General features: G+C 30.5%; 2 protein-coding genes and 1 pseudogene across 2 annotated transcripts; all 3 read right to left on the bottom strand.

The window, feature by feature from the left end:
• Positions 1–5,922: 5,922 nt before the first annotated feature.
• LOC124912301 lies at positions 5,923–9,261 on the bottom strand (annotated as a pseudogene).
• Positions 9,262–15,687: 6,426 nt separating this feature from the next.
• On the bottom strand, positions 15,688–16,434 carry LOC124913435 (1-Cys peroxiredoxin). The gene is made up of 2 exons (XM_047454018.1): positions 16,303–16,434; positions 15,688–16,235 (listed from the first exon to the last, which is right to left on the bottom strand). The coding sequence occupies exons 1-2, from the start codon at positions 16,418–16,420 to the stop codon at positions 15,688–15,690; spliced, it is 666 nt and encodes a 221-aa protein (XP_047309974.1). The 5' UTR covers positions 16,421–16,434.
• A 1,497-nt stretch (positions 16,435–17,931) lies between these two features.
• LOC124912929 (two-component response regulator ARR22-like) lies at positions 17,932–18,687 on the bottom strand. The gene is made up of 2 exons (XM_047453564.1): positions 18,427–18,687; positions 17,932–18,114 (listed from the first exon to the last, which is right to left on the bottom strand). Exons 1-2 carry the CDS (start codon positions 18,685–18,687, stop codon positions 17,932–17,934), a joined length of 444 nt encoding a protein of 147 aa, XP_047309520.1.
• Between the last annotated feature and the right edge of the window lie 2,924 nt (positions 18,688–21,611).

The raw sequence follows: 21,611 nt of genomic DNA, 5'->3' as shown, positions 1-21,611 counted from the left end.
GTAATTTTATTATTAATAATAATATTTAATTGATTAATTATAAAAATTGTTCTAAAAAGTAACTAGTTATTAAGACTTCGCCATAACACTAGCAATTTAGGATTCAACCAATGAATGTTTCAACCAATGATGATGATAGTGTAAGGTTTAATTGAGAAAGACTTGGATTTGGGGGTTACGTTTTAACAGGGTGAGTATTATGAAAACTAAAATTAAAACAAGTCGGTTTAGGGAGATTTTACCTTGATTCGACATTGTCCGCTAATGGCGACAATGATTTAGGGTTCGACTACTGAAGATTTTGGCCACAACATTTATGATTTAGGAATCGACCAACAAAAACTTTCACCAACGATGATGACTATTTAAAGTTCAGTTAGGGAGCACTTGGAGGTTAGAAGAAGGTAAAAATCCAAAAGAACTTGAGTTAATCAAAGAGAGAAAAGTTAGAAAAAAAATGGAGAGTTATGGAGGGACGAGAGAGAAAATAAAAATAAGTTTTGTTTAAATTAAAAAATAATGGAAAAATAATTAAAATAATGTCAATTTAAAAAAATAAAAAAATATATGGATATTACATGTGGCAAAAATTTTAACACCGTTTAACATTTCTGTTATTTTAAATATATTTGACACTTTTTGACAAATTCATATATATAAATAGAATTTTGATACTTAATAAGTAAATTTGACACCTTCCTACAACTTAGTGTGTAAAATTGACATTCTTCCCAAAAATATATACAATAGAATTATATAAACAAGTTTAAATGAGTTTTGCACCACACAAATTTAAGCAATATAAACACTTGGCCTCGTGACCAGGATGGAGGCGTCGATTCATTTACCGTCTCCGTCCCATTTTTATTTCGGAATTTTTTTTAATACGATCACCGCCCTTTTTGGTTTCGAAAAATCCCTGCGGGACACCTTTTATAAAATAATTTAAAAAAATAAAAAAATATACAATAGAATTATATAAATGGGTTTTTTAATATAATATATATGGTAATATATTGAAATTTTATATTATTATAAAAAAATAAACTTACCATTTTTATAAAATATAATGAATAGATTAATAAATTAATATATTAGTGATTTTATATATTTAAAAATGTTTTATAGTGTTCGGGACATAATTGTGGTGAAATCGGAGCGGGAGACACAAATATATTTCCCGTCCATCTCCGTTCGGTTTCGAAGAAAAATCATCCCAAACAAGACAATTTAATTCGATTACCACATGGTGGTTTCAAATTGTCATCTTTATGCTTGAATATTGAGAAAACATCGAAGTTGGATGTTTTTATCTAACCTCATGTCCCTTTTCGATTGATGGACATGAAGCTAACTTTGGTTGATAACCGTATGTTCATTTCATTGAGATAACTTAGATAGAAATCCTTTTTCGAGTGATGTACATGAACTTGAGCTAACTTTGGTTGATAATCGTATGTTCATTTCATTGAGATAACTTAGATAGAAATGAATTTAAAAGTTCCACAAATATAATTTTTTTTTTCTTTTTTCTATTTTCCATGTTTGTAAATAAATGAGCCTAGCTCAATGTTTGTTGCTTTTTGTCCAGTATAGCTAGGTTGGGCAAAATGCCAGGTTTTGGGGGAAAGAAAAATAGGTATATCGATTGACTTGAATTTGGCCGGTCCGATACCTGATCCATATTCGTTTTTCTTTTAAATCGTTTTTCTTTTAAATATTTTTTATCCGATTAATATTTATTTTAATTTTTAAAATATTTTTTCTACCCATTAAATGTAATTTTTTAATTTAAAATAAATTATCATTTAAAATTATATACCTTAAAATCAACCAACAAATAAAATGACCAATTATATATAAAATAGATATAACAATTAATTTTTATTAAATCATCAACTCATACAAATTTAAGTAAATTAAAAAATTTAACAGGCTAAAAAGGATTATATATAAAAATTAGCTTAATATCTAAAATATAAGCTAAAAAGGAATATACATTTCAAAATTTGCTAGAGAAATTAACCATTGAGCTCGACCAAATGAAAAATTCACGACAAATTCATTTAACAAATAATTATATAAATACTCAAAAATATATAAAATTCCTTAAAATTTAATTATTTCTTTCTCTACTCACAAATAATCATTATATAAATTTAAAATACATTTTCTCAAAAAATATCAATATAGAAATTTTCATTATTCAATCCTTTCTTAAAGGTCATTAATATAGGTAAAAAATCAAAAATAATTAACTAAAATCATTTACGAATTCTTATTTTAAATGATAAAATTATACAAAAATCTTCACCGCAGTCTAAGGCGTCCATGAATGTGTTTAATTTGGAGGTTCACATACACATTAATAATAATAATAAAAAAATAATAATAAGAATATTTTTAAAATATTATTATAATAACCAACTTTTTGCACATAAGAGCCTCCACCATATCCACATTAAACTTACTCGGAATGAGGATCAACAATTCTACCACTCTAAAACAACGGTTAACATTAGAATTGTAAAAAAAAAAGTCTATTGTAATTGCTCGTAACATGAGATGTTTAAAGTTAATATTCATGGTTGTTTGGAGCAAATTTTCTTTTAATTAGCTTAGATTTCATTTGTGTTCTAATATATTCTCTCCGCTCTTACAAAAGCAAGTAAAGTCTGCAAGAAAGATAATACTCATCTACCAGATAATATTTGTGTTATTTGTGATCACTGCGACATTTGAAATATTTATTAAATAAATAATAAAAAAATTGACGCACTTCATTTAGTTATTTTTCATTCATTTGGGTAAAAACATACAAAATAATATTGGACCAACTTCAATTTCCTACTCTAATCCAAAATACAATAAACAACCATCAAAATATGTGTAATACATAAAAATTTGTTAAACTTTAACATTAGTAAAATTGTCATATATCTTAAAAAAACATATATTGAATGTTGAATATTTTGATAAAGAGAATAACTTAGTCGTTTAAAAAAAATAGTTATAGTTTTCACATATTTCTTAAAAAATATCTCACTCATCGTTTGACTCGTGTTTGTGTTAATTATTCCGTAAATATCATCAACATGAAAAATCAACTCATATTGCAAAATAATTTTTAAAATAAAAAATTTGAATCTCATAAAGTCGGACAATATAAAGACAATTTATTATTTATGGCATTTCAAGTGTCCTAACATTATCTTCAAATTCTTCGATCCTTCTAGACGAAGTCAATCAATACACAACAATATCACATTTTCTCAATTGATGACTTAATGACATTTAATCTGTCTTTCACAATTAAGTTCAAAATATACACAACATCATATATAAACATATTCATCGTAAGCAACATAAGCACAACATCTTGAACTATTACATCATTTTTAGAGCAATTGTCAACGTTGACAATTTGAAATTCATATTCCTATTATAACAATATATTCATTAATCCATAGTCAAAGTTTTGCTTTTATGTGGACATGATACCATAAACTCTTTGAGCAAAACTTTGGTAATGTGTTAACAAATACATTGTTAGAATGAAATCTGACAAATTGTCAACTATCACCATTAAAAATTACTTTATAAATGATGTAATGATTAAAGATGTGGTGCGTAAATTGCACAAAAGTTATTTATTATCTAACGATTAATATGTTCATATGCAATGTTATGCACATATTTTGAACTTGATTGTGAAAGACGGGTTAAATGTTATTAAGTCGTCAATTGAGAAAGTACATGATAGTATCGAGTATTGGTCAACTTCGTCTAGAAGAATTGAGAAATTTAAAGATCATTTAAGGACATTGAAATGTTCCTGAGTAATAAATTGTCTCTAGATTGACTAACTCGATGAAATTCATTTTTTTTCATTCTAAAATTGGTTTACAATATAAGTTGATTTTTCATCGATGTTCTATTCAGAATAATCAATAAAACACGAGTCAAACGATAATGAGTGAGATTTTATCCAAAAAATATGTGAAATGCTAAAACTATTTTCAATGCGTCTAAATTATTTTTTTCAACAAAATGTTCCACGTCCAATATATGTTTTGCTAAAATATGTAGATTAAATTGATTTTCGATACTTGGATAGTGTCCCAATCAAAAGATTCAAGACATAACAATTTTAATGATGACAATGTTAGACAAATTTTGGTTTGATACACATATTTTAGTTGTTGATGCTTGTATTTTGGATATGAGTACTAAACTGAAGTTGATTTAATATTGGTTTATCATTTGTTGAATGAATATACAAATGATATTTCCAATGACCACAAATATTCTCTGGTTAAGTCCTTTCTATTCGGTAGACTTTACCAACTTTTGTGAGAGCAACAAACTATATTTCAAAGCTATAAATGATTTTTTTTCATTAATTTTAACATAAGTTGCATCTGATAATGTTTACAAAATGAAATGTTTTCATTTACACTTCATAGACTTACATCCATGAAAAAAATTTGTCCAAAGTTTTTTTTTTTCTAAAATACTCACATTGTCATTTTCAGAAAAGGATAAGTTCTACACTCTAATTCCTCTAGCTAAGATATTTTTCCTTAAGGTTAAGTAAAGATGGTATTTAGAAGAAAAAAAACACTGTTAAAATCAAGCTCTTAAAGTTTTAAGAACTCTTCCAGAATGAAAGGAAAAAATATATAGACCCACTTATGGAAGGCCATGTATATATTAAACACTAACCAAAGTTATAAAATCATGTCAATTTCTATTTTTTTGTGACAGCCTAGATGCTAGATGCCAGAGGAGATCAAACATTTGTGAAAACCCTACACAAATAAGTATTGATCATACCATCTATCTATTCCAACATTCACCTATACAGTTTTCTGATTTGTCTGCAATAAAATCAATGAGAGAAAGATCATTTTTCTCCTTATCTTTTGTGATTAATTGCAAACGGAAGAGGATAAGAAGATATTGAACAAAGGATTAGACTTCATTGGAACCGACAACTACACAAGCTACTATACTATATCAAAGACTGCATATATTTACAGTTTACTATATATACTTTTGATTATAGACTAAAGTCACCTGGCTAAAGGTTTACCCACAAGGAATGAAGAAAATGGTGAAAGATAGATATAATCCATCAATGAATGAGACCCTTTAATTGACACCTTTTAGATTAAATGAAGATACTGTATATACAATACAATGAAGATGCTTATGTTCGAATATCGATCAGTAAATTATGAATAAGGAAGGAGATGAGACAATTTAGATCTTTTTCTCAAATAATCTTTATCTTTATTGTAATGTTTGTGATGGTCACTCAACTAAGGTCTGAAAAAGGGAACTAATGTAATATAACTTGATCAAGATAACTTCTCATTTTTCTTCAAGGCAGTAAAGATCATCTGGTCTTAAAGTAAGGGTTGTTTGAACTTAGGAATCATCAATCAAAATGTCACAATATAATTAGATTAAACATATAAATGGTTTTATTTTTTTTTTACTAAATTTAGTTTCCAAACATAAAATGGGTTATCTTAGTGAATCATGATAATGATTTTAGTGTTGTTGTGGTTTTTCGTTTGAACCGACATAAGAAAGCAGTCATGACAAGCCGCAAGACTAGTTATAATGCTCAATGTAATACTTTCATGACAAAAGATTGAACCCTTCAGACAATTTTCTCTTCCACATCCTCCTATTTCTCGACTATTCTCTTTTTATGGGCAGGTAATTGTGTAACTGTCATAATCCTTATTTGAAAAGCCATCTATTTCGATTTCTGAAGGTTAGTGAAACAATGTCCCTTATGTGTAGAGTAATAACTATAGGTTCCAATTGAGTTCCACTCAAAAAGTATGAATTAGCCCTAAATTTATCATAAAACATGATTTTCCTAAAGGCTAGTCAGGAATCCACAAATTCAGCAAATGAAAGACACTAATAATTTTCTTAATCAGCCTAGCATTTTATGAGTTCCATTTAACATCAAGATTCAACTTTAAGACAAAGAAAAACTAATGCAACAAATTAGCTTACTTTGAGGGTAAATTGCATCCTGCAGATCAGCCACAGACCCACAGTAGTCTGTGAAATATAAGGAAGCAAGTCAATCAAACATAGAAAGTGACAAAATGATGAAAGGCAGTTGAGAATGCAAAAATGAGTGTACCGAATCAGCGAAAAGGAACGCATTTTGTGCGCAGGGAGGAGGACGGCCAAAATCTGAGACAGAGAGAAGGAGATTGACATTTTGTACCCAATTAGGTTTATTTATTGGGTACCTGAACAGCAGTTCCGACCCCATCTCGCCTTGGACCCGAAACTCACAATAACTACCCAAACCGTCGAGCCACACTGCCATCCTATGTATAGTCCTTATTGTGGACTTGAGATGGATTGAAGAAAATAATAACTTGGTTCAACACTTCCATGACTTGAGATGGATTTTGATTTATGTAATTGTCTTGAACAGAAAGTTTTTCAAATAACCCTTCTCCCCTTATGTTCAGAAGTTCATGTCTGAATGAAAGAGACAATACACAGTTTTATCAAACAATATTGCATCATTTTGCCCACATAAAACATATGTGGGCTATACCAAAAACAACAAGGCAGGGAAAAGGTTTTTGCAACTAAATTGAGAATACCAACTAATAGAAGTCACAAAATAACATTTCCAAATCCACTCATATATATGGAAACAGTCAAATAAAGCAAGAAATTTGACATTGGGAAAGAAAAAATCATTCAAATATATTGAAGCCTTAAAGGAGACAAGTTTGATCACAAGCCATGAAAACATATTAGCATTCCAACCAGGTGCAAATTCTACATAGGTTTTCCATCAAAATGCACTCTAATCTTATGAAGCAAATTTCATCAGTTCAGCTGCTGCTAGGCATTACTACATTTCTTATATAATTGTTCTATCTAAAAGATATCCAGTTTCATAATATTGCACAAACAAGAAGAGAAAGGAAAACATACATTAGCCTTAGCCCTTAGCCTTTGGTTTCTGGATTCACTGCTTTTTCCCAACAGAACTGTTATGAAGTTCAAGCAACCTATCGAGATTCGTCAAAACCCAACTCTCATCCTTCCGAGCATACAGTCTCTGGTTGATTGAATCAATGTATATACTAATATTCCCATAACCATATATCTGATTCCCATCATGCATCCTCCCCTGTTTCAGCTTAAACAACAAACCATGATGCTGTGCATGAGCTTCTACCACTTCCTTCAACGTCATCTCAACTCCATTACAGTTATCCATTTCAACTCTCTGTAATAATTCCGCCTGTCTTTCCTCTCTCATAACCGGCTGAACAACTTCCATACCCTCGATTGAACGATCGATCATATTCAATCCGATAGTGAATTGATATCGAATGTTCTCGTGCGATTGTAGTTCCGCCGGTATGAGACCTTTCCAACCTATATACCATCGATGAACCTCCTGTAAATTAGGATTCAAACTTAACCAATGATATAGAACTTGTAACCATTTTGAAAAGAAGAACCTCTCCAGCAAATCGACCATCAGATGAACAGGGATTGCAGAAACCCACAAAACGACCCAATAGAATTGATCGAGTTTCTGATTCGCCGGGTTTATTTCAAATTCTTGAAGCACGATCTGCAGTTTCGGGACGATGAATCGACGCAACAGATTCTCCCAAGCTGGCGGAATCGAACACCGATTTCCAAGGGGATAAGTTAGTATAGGCGGAGGCGTCGCTCGGATGCCAATCATCCAGAACCATGCTTAGTTTCATCCTTATCATGTGGTATAAACTGTTCAATTTCGATCCGAGGAATGTCAGCCATGGATGAACCCAAACGTGGATTGGAACAGTTTCGCGACGTGGGTCCAACGAATCAACAGCTGCTGATAGTTTCGGCATGACGATGCTGTCCAATATATGTTGAATAACCGAAAAAGACAATAACTTTTCCCATGTCTCCATTAGTCTAAGCATTGGCTCGGGATCTCTTGGTTCCCATGTGTTTATACCCGATATTCTTATAGCAGACAAAACCACTTGTTCAAAAATATTGCTACTTTCCTCGTCTTGTAACACATTTTTCCATAGTTGTGCCAATTCGAACCCATGAAGAGGGTTTCTAAGTGGATCCCACCCTTGAAATACTCGAATGAACAGGGGAAGAGCGAAATCACAAGCTATGGATGATAAGTTACAGAGCTTATAATCTTCTGGGTATTTTCTCCTTAGGTCGTTAAAATGATTTGCTAGCGAATTTAGTGTTAGAATTCCTAATGAATTCTGTTCTTCTATATAGCTTAATACACTTTCGATCTCCTCCATGTTGTTTAGATGTAGTTTCTGATGAGTAAACTCGTGTTCGAGCCTCGATTTCTCCTTCTTCAAGCTGATAGCCGTTTCCTTATCGTTCCTCAAATCACTGTCGATTTTTAGAATATCGAGTTCAGCTAATTCAACTATCAACCTTAGATTGTGTTGCAGTTCAGGCATTGGCACATTTACTTGTGGCCCACGCATGTCGATTACCTTTTGAAGGACCTCAAATCCTTGATCTTCCTTCTTTGCTAATAACTCGTCTGCTGTAATGTAAAAGTCCTTCTTCTTCCTCTTTCCCTTAATCCATTGTTTATCACTTGTCATCTTCACCTCTAACTGAGGCAATACAGGTGCGAATTCTTTGTAATTATTGAAACCCATTCCCATATTCTTAGGTCTTAACTTAGCTTCAATTGGAGCTACAATTCCCTGCTCGTTCTTCCCAAGTCCACCTCCCTTATACCCCATTTTCTCCAACAGTTTCATTCCAATTCCTTTTGTATATTTCTCAAATCCTCCAACATCCTTCGTTGTTCTTATATCTGATTTTCTAACTAAGGGTTTCAGCAATGTACCTGTGGAGATGAAACTGACGGGGTTAGTGAGGTCATCTTTCCGTCCGTCGCGATCCTTTCTACGTTTTCGTGAGGATGAATCATCATCGGCAGAGTCGGAATAGTCTGCAATTACATCGTATAGATTCTCATCTTCTTTGGTTTGTTTGTAGTGGTTGTTATCGTTCATCTCGTAGATTTCTTTTTCAATCTGTAGACAATCAAAAGCAAAATCGCGAAATAAGAATCATAATAATCACATCAACTAACAAGATACTTTTTTGAAGAACAGAAAGAGAATCTTCGTCCTTTCTTCTTCTGAATCTTCGTCCCTTCTTCTTCGGTATCTTCCTTTTCCCCTTTCTCCTCTTGTAGGTGTATTTGCTTCTAGAAGAAGGTCGGCCGGTCGTTATTAGACCTCTATTTTTATATCCCATTTTATATTCTTCTCAATTATCCTTTTAATAATCAATTTATCAACTTTAAAAAAATATTTAAAATACATTTCTTTAAAAAATTTAAAATTAATATCGGATCAAGTAAACCGATGAGAGAGAGTGCCGATCAAGTAAACCTCCAGTGTGAGAGAGAGTGCCGATCAAGTATAATTGATTTGAAATAATAATATATATTTTAATTAAAAATATTATTTTATTAACGTTATTAAATATAATAATAAATGAATGTCATACATATGATATGATATTTGTTCTTTCATATTTCATCGTTAATAAAAAAATATTATTTCATATTTTACATTTATTATTTTTTATTTTTAGTCCTATAAATAGGATAGGTATGGTATGTTGTATCATTCGATGAATAATAAGAATCTCTCTCCCTTGACTCTCTCTTATTCTTTGTATTATTCGTTTATATATAACACGTTATCAGCACGAGTCTTTCGTTTTCGAAGCAAAGGTCAATGCTCCCTCCTCGTCTGTGGTAGCCAAATTTCGCACCTCATTTGTAAAAACCAAATCGATCAAGGTTGACAAAAGTTATCTTCGAAACCTTTCAAACTAATTTATTTTATCACAAATTTCATGTCGAACCTCACGAAATTGGAGTTCACGGCTCTTGACATCACCGGAAAGAATTACCCTTCATTGATTAAGATGTTGAAATTCATTTTACCTCCAATGGTCTTGGAAATACTATCAAAGATGAACACATCACATCTGACCATGATAAGGCCAAAACAATGATTTTCCTTTGTCGTCATCTTCACGAAGGTTTAAAAATTGAGTATTTCACACTGTGAAAGATTCATTGGTCCTATGGAACAATCTGAAAGAAATGTACGATCATTTGAAAACGATCATTCTTCCAAAAGCTCAATTTGAGAAGTATTCTAAATTGATATCATGTCTATTATTGGTCGAACAAAATAATGAGCTTTTGATGAAATATCATGAGGCCCGTCCAACTAGATCGACTTCATTCCCTGAAGTGAATGTGACATCATATAATTATAGAGTGCAACATCGTGGTCGTGGCCATAGTCATTTTTCAGGTCATTCCCGCATAAATGGTCGTGGACGTGGTGGTGGTCATATGATAAAAGGGAAAACAATAAAGAAATACATTATAATAAAATGGATCAAATCAATAAGACTATGAAAAACAAATGCTATCGTTGCGGTATGAATAGTCATAGGTCGCGTACTTGTTGTACACCAAAATATTTTATCGATCTTTATCAAGCATCGCTAAAGGAAAAGGGTCCATCGAGACCGACTTTATTTTCAATGATGAAAAAATGATAATGGAGACCAACTTGGCTTTGGCTTCGGCTTCCGGTGATGATAAAATAACTTTTGGTCTCAATGATTTCTCAGTTTGATGTAGCCGACTTTCTTGTCGAGAATAAAAATTAGAATGAAATCATTGGATATTTGTGTTTCTTTTATAATGTTTAATACAATTTTCTATCTATATATATATATATATAATAATAAATAAAACTTATATTTTATCAAGACTATATTTAGTTTGATGTTGCGTTTGAATTATTATTATCAGTTCATGTATCGTTTATTATTAATATTTATTTTATTTAATGAAGAAAATGAAGATTCTTGGAAGCGAATACTTGATGAATGAAAAATGCAGTTGTCTTGTATACAGTGCATCAACACATATTATTTTAAAAAGTAAGAGATTTTTTACTTTCTTGGTGATGAATGAGACATGCGTGAATACAATATCGGATAGTTCAAAATTGTTGAAGGCTCCGAAAAAGTAATATTATATTACCTAGAGGAACAATATTTGTGTTGATAATGCTTTATATTCGTCCAAGTCTCAAGGAAACTTGTTGAGTTTTAAAGATATCCGCAGAAATGGATATCACATTGAGACATCAAATGAAAGTAATAAAGAATATGTATATATCACAAGTATTATCTCGGGTAAAAAATTACCCGCAATTTCTTCTGGATTATATCTCACAAACATAAGTGTTGACGAAGTACATGTGGTTACAAATTAGAAGTTTGTTAATTAAAATAATTTTATTATGATACCAAGAATAATTAATCATTCAGGTGGCTGAAAAACTAAAAGATTTTTCTACCCAATGAATTTTGGGTAGTGCGTTCATTTTCTTCATTAAATAAAATAAATATTAAATATCAACCCTAAAATCAGGGTTGAACCCTTAAAATTGCTTGAAAAAATACAAGGTGATATATATGAGCATATTCACCCACCATGTGGACCATTCAGATATTTTATGGTATTAATTAATGCATCCACAAGATGGTCACATGTGTGTTTATTATCAACTCGTAATCAAGCATTTGCAAGATTACTTGCTCAAATTATCAAATTACGAGCTCACTTCCTAGACTATTTAATTAAATTTATTCGTCTTGATAATGCTAGAGAATTCACCTCCCAAGCTTTTAATAATTATTGTATGTCAATTGGGATAAATATTGAACATCCAGTATCACATGTTCACACACAAAATGACCTTACAGAGTCATTGATAAAACTTCTTCAATTAATTGCAAGACCATTGCTTATGAAAACGAAACTTCCAATACAAGTTTGGGGATATGGTATTTTACATGCGGCGACAAATTATAACGAGGTCTCCCCTTTAGAAATGGTTTATGGTCGGGAACCAAATATTTTTCATCTAAGAATTTTCGGATGTGTAGTATATGTGCTAAAAAGGAGATTGGGGATATATGTTGGATATGAATCACCGTCTATAATTAAATTTCTTGAGCCATTGACGGATGATTTATTCACGGCACGATTTGCCGACTGTTATTTCGATGAAATGATATTTCCAACATTAAAAGGGGAAAATAAGCAGTTGGAAAAGAAAATAATCTGGCATGAGTTATCATTAGCTCATTATGATCCTCGTACAAAACAATTTAAACTTGAAGTTCAGAAAATTATTCGCTTGCAAAATTTAGCAAATCAATTGCCAGATGCTTTTACTGACCCTAAGAAAGTTACCAAGTCCTATATTCCAACTCTAAATGCTCCAATTAGGATTGATGTCCCTGAAGGACAACCCATTACTGTTAACGAGCCTAAAATGTAAGTGCAGCGTGGTAGACTAGTCGGTTCCAAAGATAAAAATTCTCGAAAAAGAAAAGAAGCTCAAATTGAGGAAACAATTACTCTAAAAGAGTACACAGTCATCGAAAAAATGATTCCGGATGAATCACAAGTACCTGAAAATGAAGAGATCTCTATAAACTATGTTTTGACTGAAAAAAGATGGAATCGAGACGAAATTGACATCAATGAAAATTTTTCATATGCTATAGCATGCGATATTGTTAATGAAGATGAGATCTTCAACCAAAGTCTGTTGAATAATGCAGACTGAGAAATGATTAGCCGAAATGGAAAGATGCGATTGAAGCTGAATTAAAATCGCTCGCAAAACACAAAGTTTTTGGACCTATCGTCTGTACTTCTGAATGTATTAAACCGATTGGTTATAAATGGGTATTTATAAGAAAAAGAAATGAGAAAAATGAAATTATCAAATATAAAGCACGACTTGTAGCCTAGGGATTCTCGCAAAGACCTGGTATTGATTATGAGAAGACATATTCTCCTGTGGTAGGTGCAACAATATTTAGATATTTGATAAGTTTTTAATACACGAGAAATTGTAGGTGAGATTATTGGATGTTGTTACGGCATATTTATATGGCTCCCTTGAGAACAACATATACATGAAACTCCCAGAAAGATTTAAAATGCCTGAAGCATGTAGTTCAGATCGTCAAGACCTTTACTCAGTTAAATTATCCAGATCTCTATATGGATTGAAACAATCTGGACGTATGTGGTATAAACGTCTTTGTGAATATTTGTTAAAGAATGGATTTCAAAATGATCCAATATGTTCATGTGTATTTATCATGAGATCTGGATCACAATTTCTAATAATTGTAATTTATGTGGACGATCTGAATATTATTGGAACAACATATGAACTATCTGAAACAATTGATTATCTCAAGAAAGAATTTGAGATGAAAGATCTCGAGAAAACAAAGTTATGTATTGGCTTGCAACTTCATCATTTAGAGAATGTAATTTTTGTCCATCAATCTTCTTATACATCAAAAAAACTAAAAAGATTTTTTATGGATAAAGCACATCTCTTGAGTAGTCCAATAATCGTGAGATCGCTTGATGTGAATTAAGACTCATTTCGACCTCGTATAAGTGATGAAGAATTAATTGGTCCTGAAGTACCATATCTTAGTGCTATTGGAGCGTTAATGTATCTAGTTAGTCATATTAGAACCGGTATATCATTTGTAGTAAATTTACTAGCGAGATATAGTTCTTCACCGATAAAGAGACACTGGAATGGAGTTAAACATATTTTTCGGTACTTTCAAGGAACTATGGACATGGGATTATATTATCTATATGTATGTGAAGCTGAATTGATTGGGTACGCAGATGTATGGTATTTATCTGATCCTTATAATGGTAGGTCTCAAACGGGTTATGTATTCACATATGGTGGTACAGCTATATCATGGAGATTTATGAAACAAACAATTATCGCTACATCTACCAATCATTCACGGATCATAGCTATTCATGAAGCAAGTCGAGAATGTGTGTGGTTGAAATCAATTATGCATCACATTCGAGAATCATGTGGTTTATTAGTAAATAAGAATTCTTCAACAATTTTATACGAGGATAATGCTGCTTGTAATGCACAATTATAGGAATGATATATTAAAGGCGATAGAACGAAACATATATATCATCAAAATTCTTTTTCACTCATGATCTCTAGAAGAAAGGTGATATTGATGTTTCATCAAATTCGTTCATCAGATAATCTAGCAGATCTATTTACAAAGGCATTGCCTACTACGACCTTTGAAAAGTTAGTGTATAAAATTGGCACGCAGAGATTCAAAAGTATAAAGTGATGTTACAAAGAGATTCAACTAAGCATACTGTACTCTTTTTCCCTTTACCATTGTTGTATCCCACTTTTTAATTAGGAGAGTATTATAAATATAATAATAAATGGATATCATTATGTATGACTTTTGATCTTTCATATTTCATCATTAATAAATACTATCAGCAATAAAATGTGGATACTAACCCTAAGTTTCTGAATTTGAGTGCGATAAGTTCTGCGTCTAAGTTTCTGGATTCGAGCCCCCGTCAGGCGCAGAACTAGTAAGTTTCGCGCCTAGTTAAATGGTTAAGTGTGTTTGTTGGTTACATACTTAATCCGTTATTTATTTATTTTTATAATAGTTGTGTATTATTTATTATTCTTTAATGGTTAGAGTGGATGAATAAATAAATAAAAAAAAGATAATAATCTAAAAATAAAAATATATATTAAAAAATAATAAAATATGCCGTTTAAGACTTAATTTTTTTTTTCTTTGGATAAATATGAACTTCGTGAATATAAACAAACATATTTTTATATTATGAATATATTTAAGAAATTACACATACTCAAAAGACAAATTTAATGAATAACGTGTTTTTATAATTTATTTAATTTTATAAAAATTCAATCCATGATATTACACTATTATTTTAACTATAAATTTTAAATATAAAAATTATTTTTATAATTAAATCAATTAAAAACTTAAATAACTTAATTTTTTTTATCAAACATTTTTTTTTACAAAATAAGAAAAAAACCCTCAAATATCTGAGATATTTGATCCAAGTGCTTTTTATTTATTTTTTTAATTTGTTTACCCTAAATATCAAAGTGCTTTTTATTTATTTATTTTACCCTAGAATCCAAGATTACTTCATAATACATCATTATACATCATTTTTTCATTTCTCTCTCCAAATTAAGGTCATGTATTTTTTATTTTGAATCAAAATCAGGTTAAATTGGGTTTGTCAACATGAAACTTACCCCTACAATGATTTTTACCACAGCCATACTGAGCTACCTTGATTTCTCTCCATATTAAGATATTTTGTTTTTACCACATCCATGGGTGTGATTTTTTTTCATCCAAGTAATTACAGCAATTTCAGGAGATTTAAGCTTAGTCTAATGGAGATAACAATATAGATGATTAAATTTTGAGAAAGATATTTCTATCACTTTTCTTAATCATTAATATCTGATTTAACAACTAAATAAGTAAACACAATTTTATTATTAAACCAGTAACATTTCATAGAAGTGGAAAACAAAAAAAAAAACAAGTGATGAAACTGGCATACACTTTATACAAACATAGATAGATAATGAATGATCTAATCATTCATCTAATTACAACATTATGCATATTTCATCAAACTTGTGCATATCGCAGATATTTCTTATTAGAAGGAAGATCAACAGTTTGAAACCCTTGTGGAAACATCTTCCTAGCATCTTCATCAGTAACACTAGGAGCTATAACCACTTTCTCACCTGGATTCCAATTAACCGGTGTAGCCACCTTATTATTATACTTTCTAGCCTTCTGTAAAGACTCAACCACCCTCAAAACCTCATCCATGTTCCTACCAGTTGTAGCTGGATACAAGAAACTCAGTTTTATCTTCTTATCTGGTCCAATTATATGAAGAGCACGAGATGGCATGTTATTTCCTTTACCATCTTTCTCATCTGGATCAACCATGTTAAGTTGTTTGATTATTTCTCTTTTTGAATCACCTATGATTGGATAATCAACTTTATGTCCTCCATTGTTTGATTCTATGTCTTTGATCCATTCCATATGGGATGTTAAGTCATCACAGGATAGACCTAGAAGTTTTACTCCCTTTTCAATGAATTGTTTGGAGTATTTGGCCATCATTCCTAGTTCGGTTGTGCAAACTGGGGTGAAATCACCTGTTATAAATTCATGATCAGTTAATGTTTATTGAGAAAAAATGTCAGTAATTAGTTGGTTAATTACCTGGGTGAGAAAAGAGAAGGATCCAATTTTCTCCGATGAAGTCATGGATCTTGAATTTGCCTTTGGTTGTTTCTACTTCCAAGTTGGGTATGATATCACCGATTGTTAGTCCAGGCATGTTTGATTTTTTAAGTGATTGATCAAGAACAAAGATGAAGATATGATGATACTTTGATATTGTTGGTGTTATATATATGTGAATTCATTAATGGAGGTTTACATGTGTAATGGTGCATGAAGAGAACGTAAGTAGTTACGTGGAATGACAGGATTCCAACACATGCCACGTTTATGTTTTCTCCACATGACTAGACCTAGGCATGACAGATCATGCATGAATCTTGATGTTGTGGCAAACAGTAAACATAGACAGCTGGTTATTCATGATTTCTTTTATAACAAACGTATGTAAGTAAAAGACTAGTCATAATCACAGGACATGTTTGAAAATGCGAAGTTGAACTACATTTTTTTTAAACTAAGGGAGAACTAGTATGATAATATACCGTCATAACCTCATTTAAACTCAAAGCGCTTCCTAGGTTCGAGTCCGTTCGGAAGCAAGTTCTACGTCGGTTAAATAGTTAAGTGTGATTGTGGGTTATATACTTAATCTATTTTTATATAATATATCCCTAATTAGAGTGTATTTCAAAATATTATTTTATCTAAATTAAAGAATAGGAGAAGGAAGATACAAGGCTAAGAAATTCAGAATTAAAGGTTGGGAATGAAGAGGTAACAAAGAAACTTGAACTAGAAGTAAGAATCAATACCGAAGAGGAAAGGGAAAGTGAGTGAAGGAAATGAAAAAAACAAAGAAGAGACAGAGGTTTTAAGTTGTGGAAAGGGAAAACGTGGAAGAAATCAAGAAAGGGGAAGTGAGTGAAGGAAATGAAAAAAACAAAGAAAAGGCAGCTGAATCGAGAAAATGTACAATACATCAGTAACTCTAAAAATATGCTCTCATATGAATTATATATATGTTGTATATATATTATTACAATTTTTTACTTTAACATTTTTTCGAGTTATTTTTAATTATATATTTACCATAAGAAACAAATATTTATAGTACACTCTATATTGTCCTAATTTCAATGTTTAAAAACTTATAAATATAAACATTTTGTTTATCCTCTTTAAGTAACATTATCTCTTAATTTGATGATAATAATTTAAATATTGTGATAGAGAATTGTTATCATACTATATATAGGATTTTTTTTATTCTTTTTTATGAATAAAATTTAGTTAAAAAAATTAAGTAAACATCTATATTTAAATATAGTTTGATTTAAATTGACAAAATTTGTTTTAAATTGTTTAAAAATAATTTATAATCTCATTTTATATATTTTTTTTTCATTTATAACTCTTAAAGTCTTAACCATAGTTAATTATTCAAATTATAGTTGAAAACATTCTATGAGTTTTCTCAATTATAAAACATTATTATTAATAGCAACTGAATACATATAAAAAGAAAAAAATGAAAAAAGACATTGACCAATTGGCCTATACAAAATAATGAACCATAACCATGTTCTTTTTGCATTCATGCATACTCATCTTCTTTATTATGTCAAACTCTTGATCACACATGAAACACACTCCTTTAGATAGATCTTACTCCGAGTTCTTGTTGGCAATGGCTTGTGCAAGAGAAACAACTACGTTAGCAGTCAATGGCTTGATGTAGCAGTTGTCGAGGCCAGCCTCCATGAATGATTGTTGTTCCGAATCTCTATCGCGAGAAGTCATTCCCACTATCATGTTGTTTACTCCCATAGCCCTAAGCTCCCTTGTTGCCTATTGTTCAATTTAATTTTTCATAAATAAAAGAATTGAGTATACTTAAGAGATTCTTCAATGTGATTTTTCCTATAATATTGATCTTTTTCCCACTCATATCATGAGATGGTTAATAAAGAAGTTGTTCAACTATATTTAAAATGATAAACACTCAAATTTATTGTACAAAATACTTGTGTAAATATCTTCAAAAGGCATTGTTTAATAGATGCAATTTTATGCTAAAATCTAGCAATTAAAAAAAAATCACATTTTACTATAAGAATAGAACATAAGAAATATCTAGAGAAATAGGAAGAGAAAACTAACCTCGGGTCCATCCATAACAGGCATTTCCTTGTCCATGAGAACTAGATGAAACCACGAACCGGAGCGATACAAATTGATAGCCTCTTGTCCATTTTCAACCGCAGTAGTCTCAAATCCATGCTTTTTGAAGAACATAGTGTGTATTCTTCGCAGAATCGCGTCATCATCTACGATAAGCACAGACAACTTAGGAGCATTGTCCCCCTTCATACCATTGCCCATAAGATCCTTTGAGCTAGAGCTACCCATTTTACAGGCCATATCTGCTTTGCTTATCCTGAAATTTCATTAAGGGAGATAGATCATTCATTAAGTTGATATAATTTTCATTCATTATAAGCATTAAATGATACACATCTAAATGTTGCACATCATGAGATTTTCTTCTTATTCATGGTTTCTAAGGTATATTTGAAATTTATTCAAGACTTAGTATTTTTTACATCTAATCAAAATAGCAAGAGAAAGGTATCTATTTTAGAGTTATATGCATAATATAATCTATTTACATTCGCATTAATAACTCGACATTAAAGTAAACTCTTATAATTCAACACTCATTAGTATGGTAGAATTTCAGTTCTTAATCAACATATCTGACCGAAGAGTTTGATGAGAGTATAAATTAAAATTTGTTTGTATTTGAAAGTATTTCACATCTTTTAAAAGTAAGTTAAACAAAATATTGTATAGAAATCAAATTTCCGAGTTTAAATCAAAAGGTTTGGACAACAATATTGAAACAAATTTAACTAATAAAACACTTGAGCTGCATTTTGTAGATATATCAAAAGATTCAAAAACTTCTATACCTGTTAATAATCTTTAGGAAAGGAATGGAGTGAGTGTTTCTGTTTTTCAACACGACGATATATAAGCACCGAATTTTTAACGTAAGATCTAGAAAACATAGTAACCATGACAAAGAGAAAGAGATAGAATGAGATTTTCATGGGTAAAGTCAGATCATGGAGAGATGAGGATGCTTTCATTTGGAAAGGGGGAGATGGTTAGAAGTTGTTCTCAAAGAATTAATGTAAAAGTTGATAATTTCACCCAAAAACATTTCTACTCTATCTTAAGCTATATCAGCCTCTAACACAGCTCATCATGTAGTGTTTTATTTATTTTTTCTAAGAAATTTTATGCAACATTTATTTAAAAAGTGAAAGAATGGATTTAGATATGGTGTTTGATCGATGCTTGGCTGGCACACAATATGGTGTTTGATCGATGCTTAACTGTCGCATCTAACACGAAAAAGATACATTAGATTTTGTTTAACATCGATCATTCAAGATTTTTCTATTTAAAACAATTTAACTTGGTGAAATCAATAAGGAAATTTGATTAACTCCCTCAATACATTTTTTTTATGGATTAACTATCTCCTTTCAAAACATATAATTATTGATGGCTTACTGAATCCACTTGGTGGATTTGCAATTTCTACAAAAGGGATTTTATTTTATTTTTATGTAGAAAATTAATTAGATCTAAAAAGTTTATCGTCTTTTCGAAAAAGAATACGTTAAATGTGTATGATCGTTATCTTTTCCGGAAACAGATTTAACCTTATCGTAAGTGTCAAAAAGATATTTTTCATTAATTTTATTTCAGGGTAGATTGTAATTTGAAATTATCTCTTTTTTTTTGGAATATCTATTGTTGTATGAGATTTATTATAAATTTTCAAAAATTATTTCTTAGTTATTTTATAATTAAGATTAGTTGTGATTGATTAATTCATGAGGGTTAGATCCATGTTACTTCAAGAGAGCTTAATTGATATTATTTGTTTTATTTTATGCAAACAAATATTATTCGCAAGTGTAAAAATAGAAATATTTAATACAAGTACAGGGAATAGATCTTTTATGGCAGGGTTTATATTGAATGTAATTTGAATTTGAATTAGAATTAGAGTAAATTTTAGATTGAAATTGGGATGTTAGTTTTAAATTTGGTAGACTGTTAGAATTTCAATAAAATTAGAATTAACATAAATTGTAATTCTCAATAATTATTTTTTCTATTTTTTTTTAAATAAAAATATCATATTGTTTTATCATTTACAATTATTGATCTAATAATTTTTTTTGAATTTATGAATTTAAAATATGAAAAATAATTAAAAAATTAACTTTTCGAATTATAATATATATATATATATATTTTTTAATTTAGAATATTTAAAAAAAAATGTCCAATGTATATTAAAATGATAAAAAATCGTTTAAACACAACTAAAAAACGTTACTCAATAGGTATCGATCTCTTAAGTCTTCGAGAAGAATGATTAAATCCCCGACCGACTCAACCGACTTTCCGAAACGAATCTCATAAAGTGTCATAATAATATCATTATGAATTATACGCATCGAATGAATACGTTAATTAAAATTTCGACGATTTCTCTCAAACTAGATAGTCCATCAAAAAATAATTGGGATGATAACCTAAATATGTAGGCATGTCATATCACCCAATGAATCTCAATAATACTGCACAAAAAACTTCGGATACTAGTCACCTCTCGACAATGTAAAAATAAAGAGGATTGATAGAGAAAGAGAATGGAGGAGAGAATGATGTGTCACTATATCACTGATTGGAAAAATGATAAAAGGTGAAGAGAGAAAGAAAAGAGATAAATTTTGTTATTTTTCTGTCAATCAGATTACACCACGTCATTCCCTCCCCAATTCCCTATTGAAAAATAAGCATTTGTCACAAATAAAACTCAAGTATGAGACAACTCTCCCTAATGTGTAATCTCTTTTTATACCTAGTCGGCTAGAGAAACCACTAGACCGATGATTAAGCATATCCTTAATTGTGACATTTTTACATACCAATATAGGTTCACGGAAGACCACCATTTTTGAATCACAACACATTTGTCATCCTCGTCCTACTTTTTTCGAAATAGAATATGAGAAAAAGATGTATGCCTTATTAAGATTAACTCGAAACCTAAACATGCACCGCATAACCATAAAATATATTGAAAGTGTTTAAAATTTATGTATGTAGCATAAAAATTGCAGAGCGTGTCATCAACGAAAAACAAATGTGATATGACAAATTGATTTCTTCTTAACCCACAACTCACTCCACGAATGAGTCTCGAGTTTTTGGCGAAAACCAATATTTTTTAGAAAGCTTCCATAATAATGACAAAC

The sequence above is a fragment of the Impatiens glandulifera genome, chromosome 8 (assembly GCF_907164915.1).
Source record: "Impatiens glandulifera chromosome 8, dImpGla2.1, whole genome shotgun sequence".
Classification (NCBI taxonomy): domain Eukaryota; kingdom Viridiplantae; phylum Streptophyta; class Magnoliopsida; order Ericales; family Balsaminaceae; genus Impatiens; species Impatiens glandulifera.
Note: the sequence above shows the minus strand (reverse complement) of the source record. Positions and strands in the feature narration are given on the sequence as shown.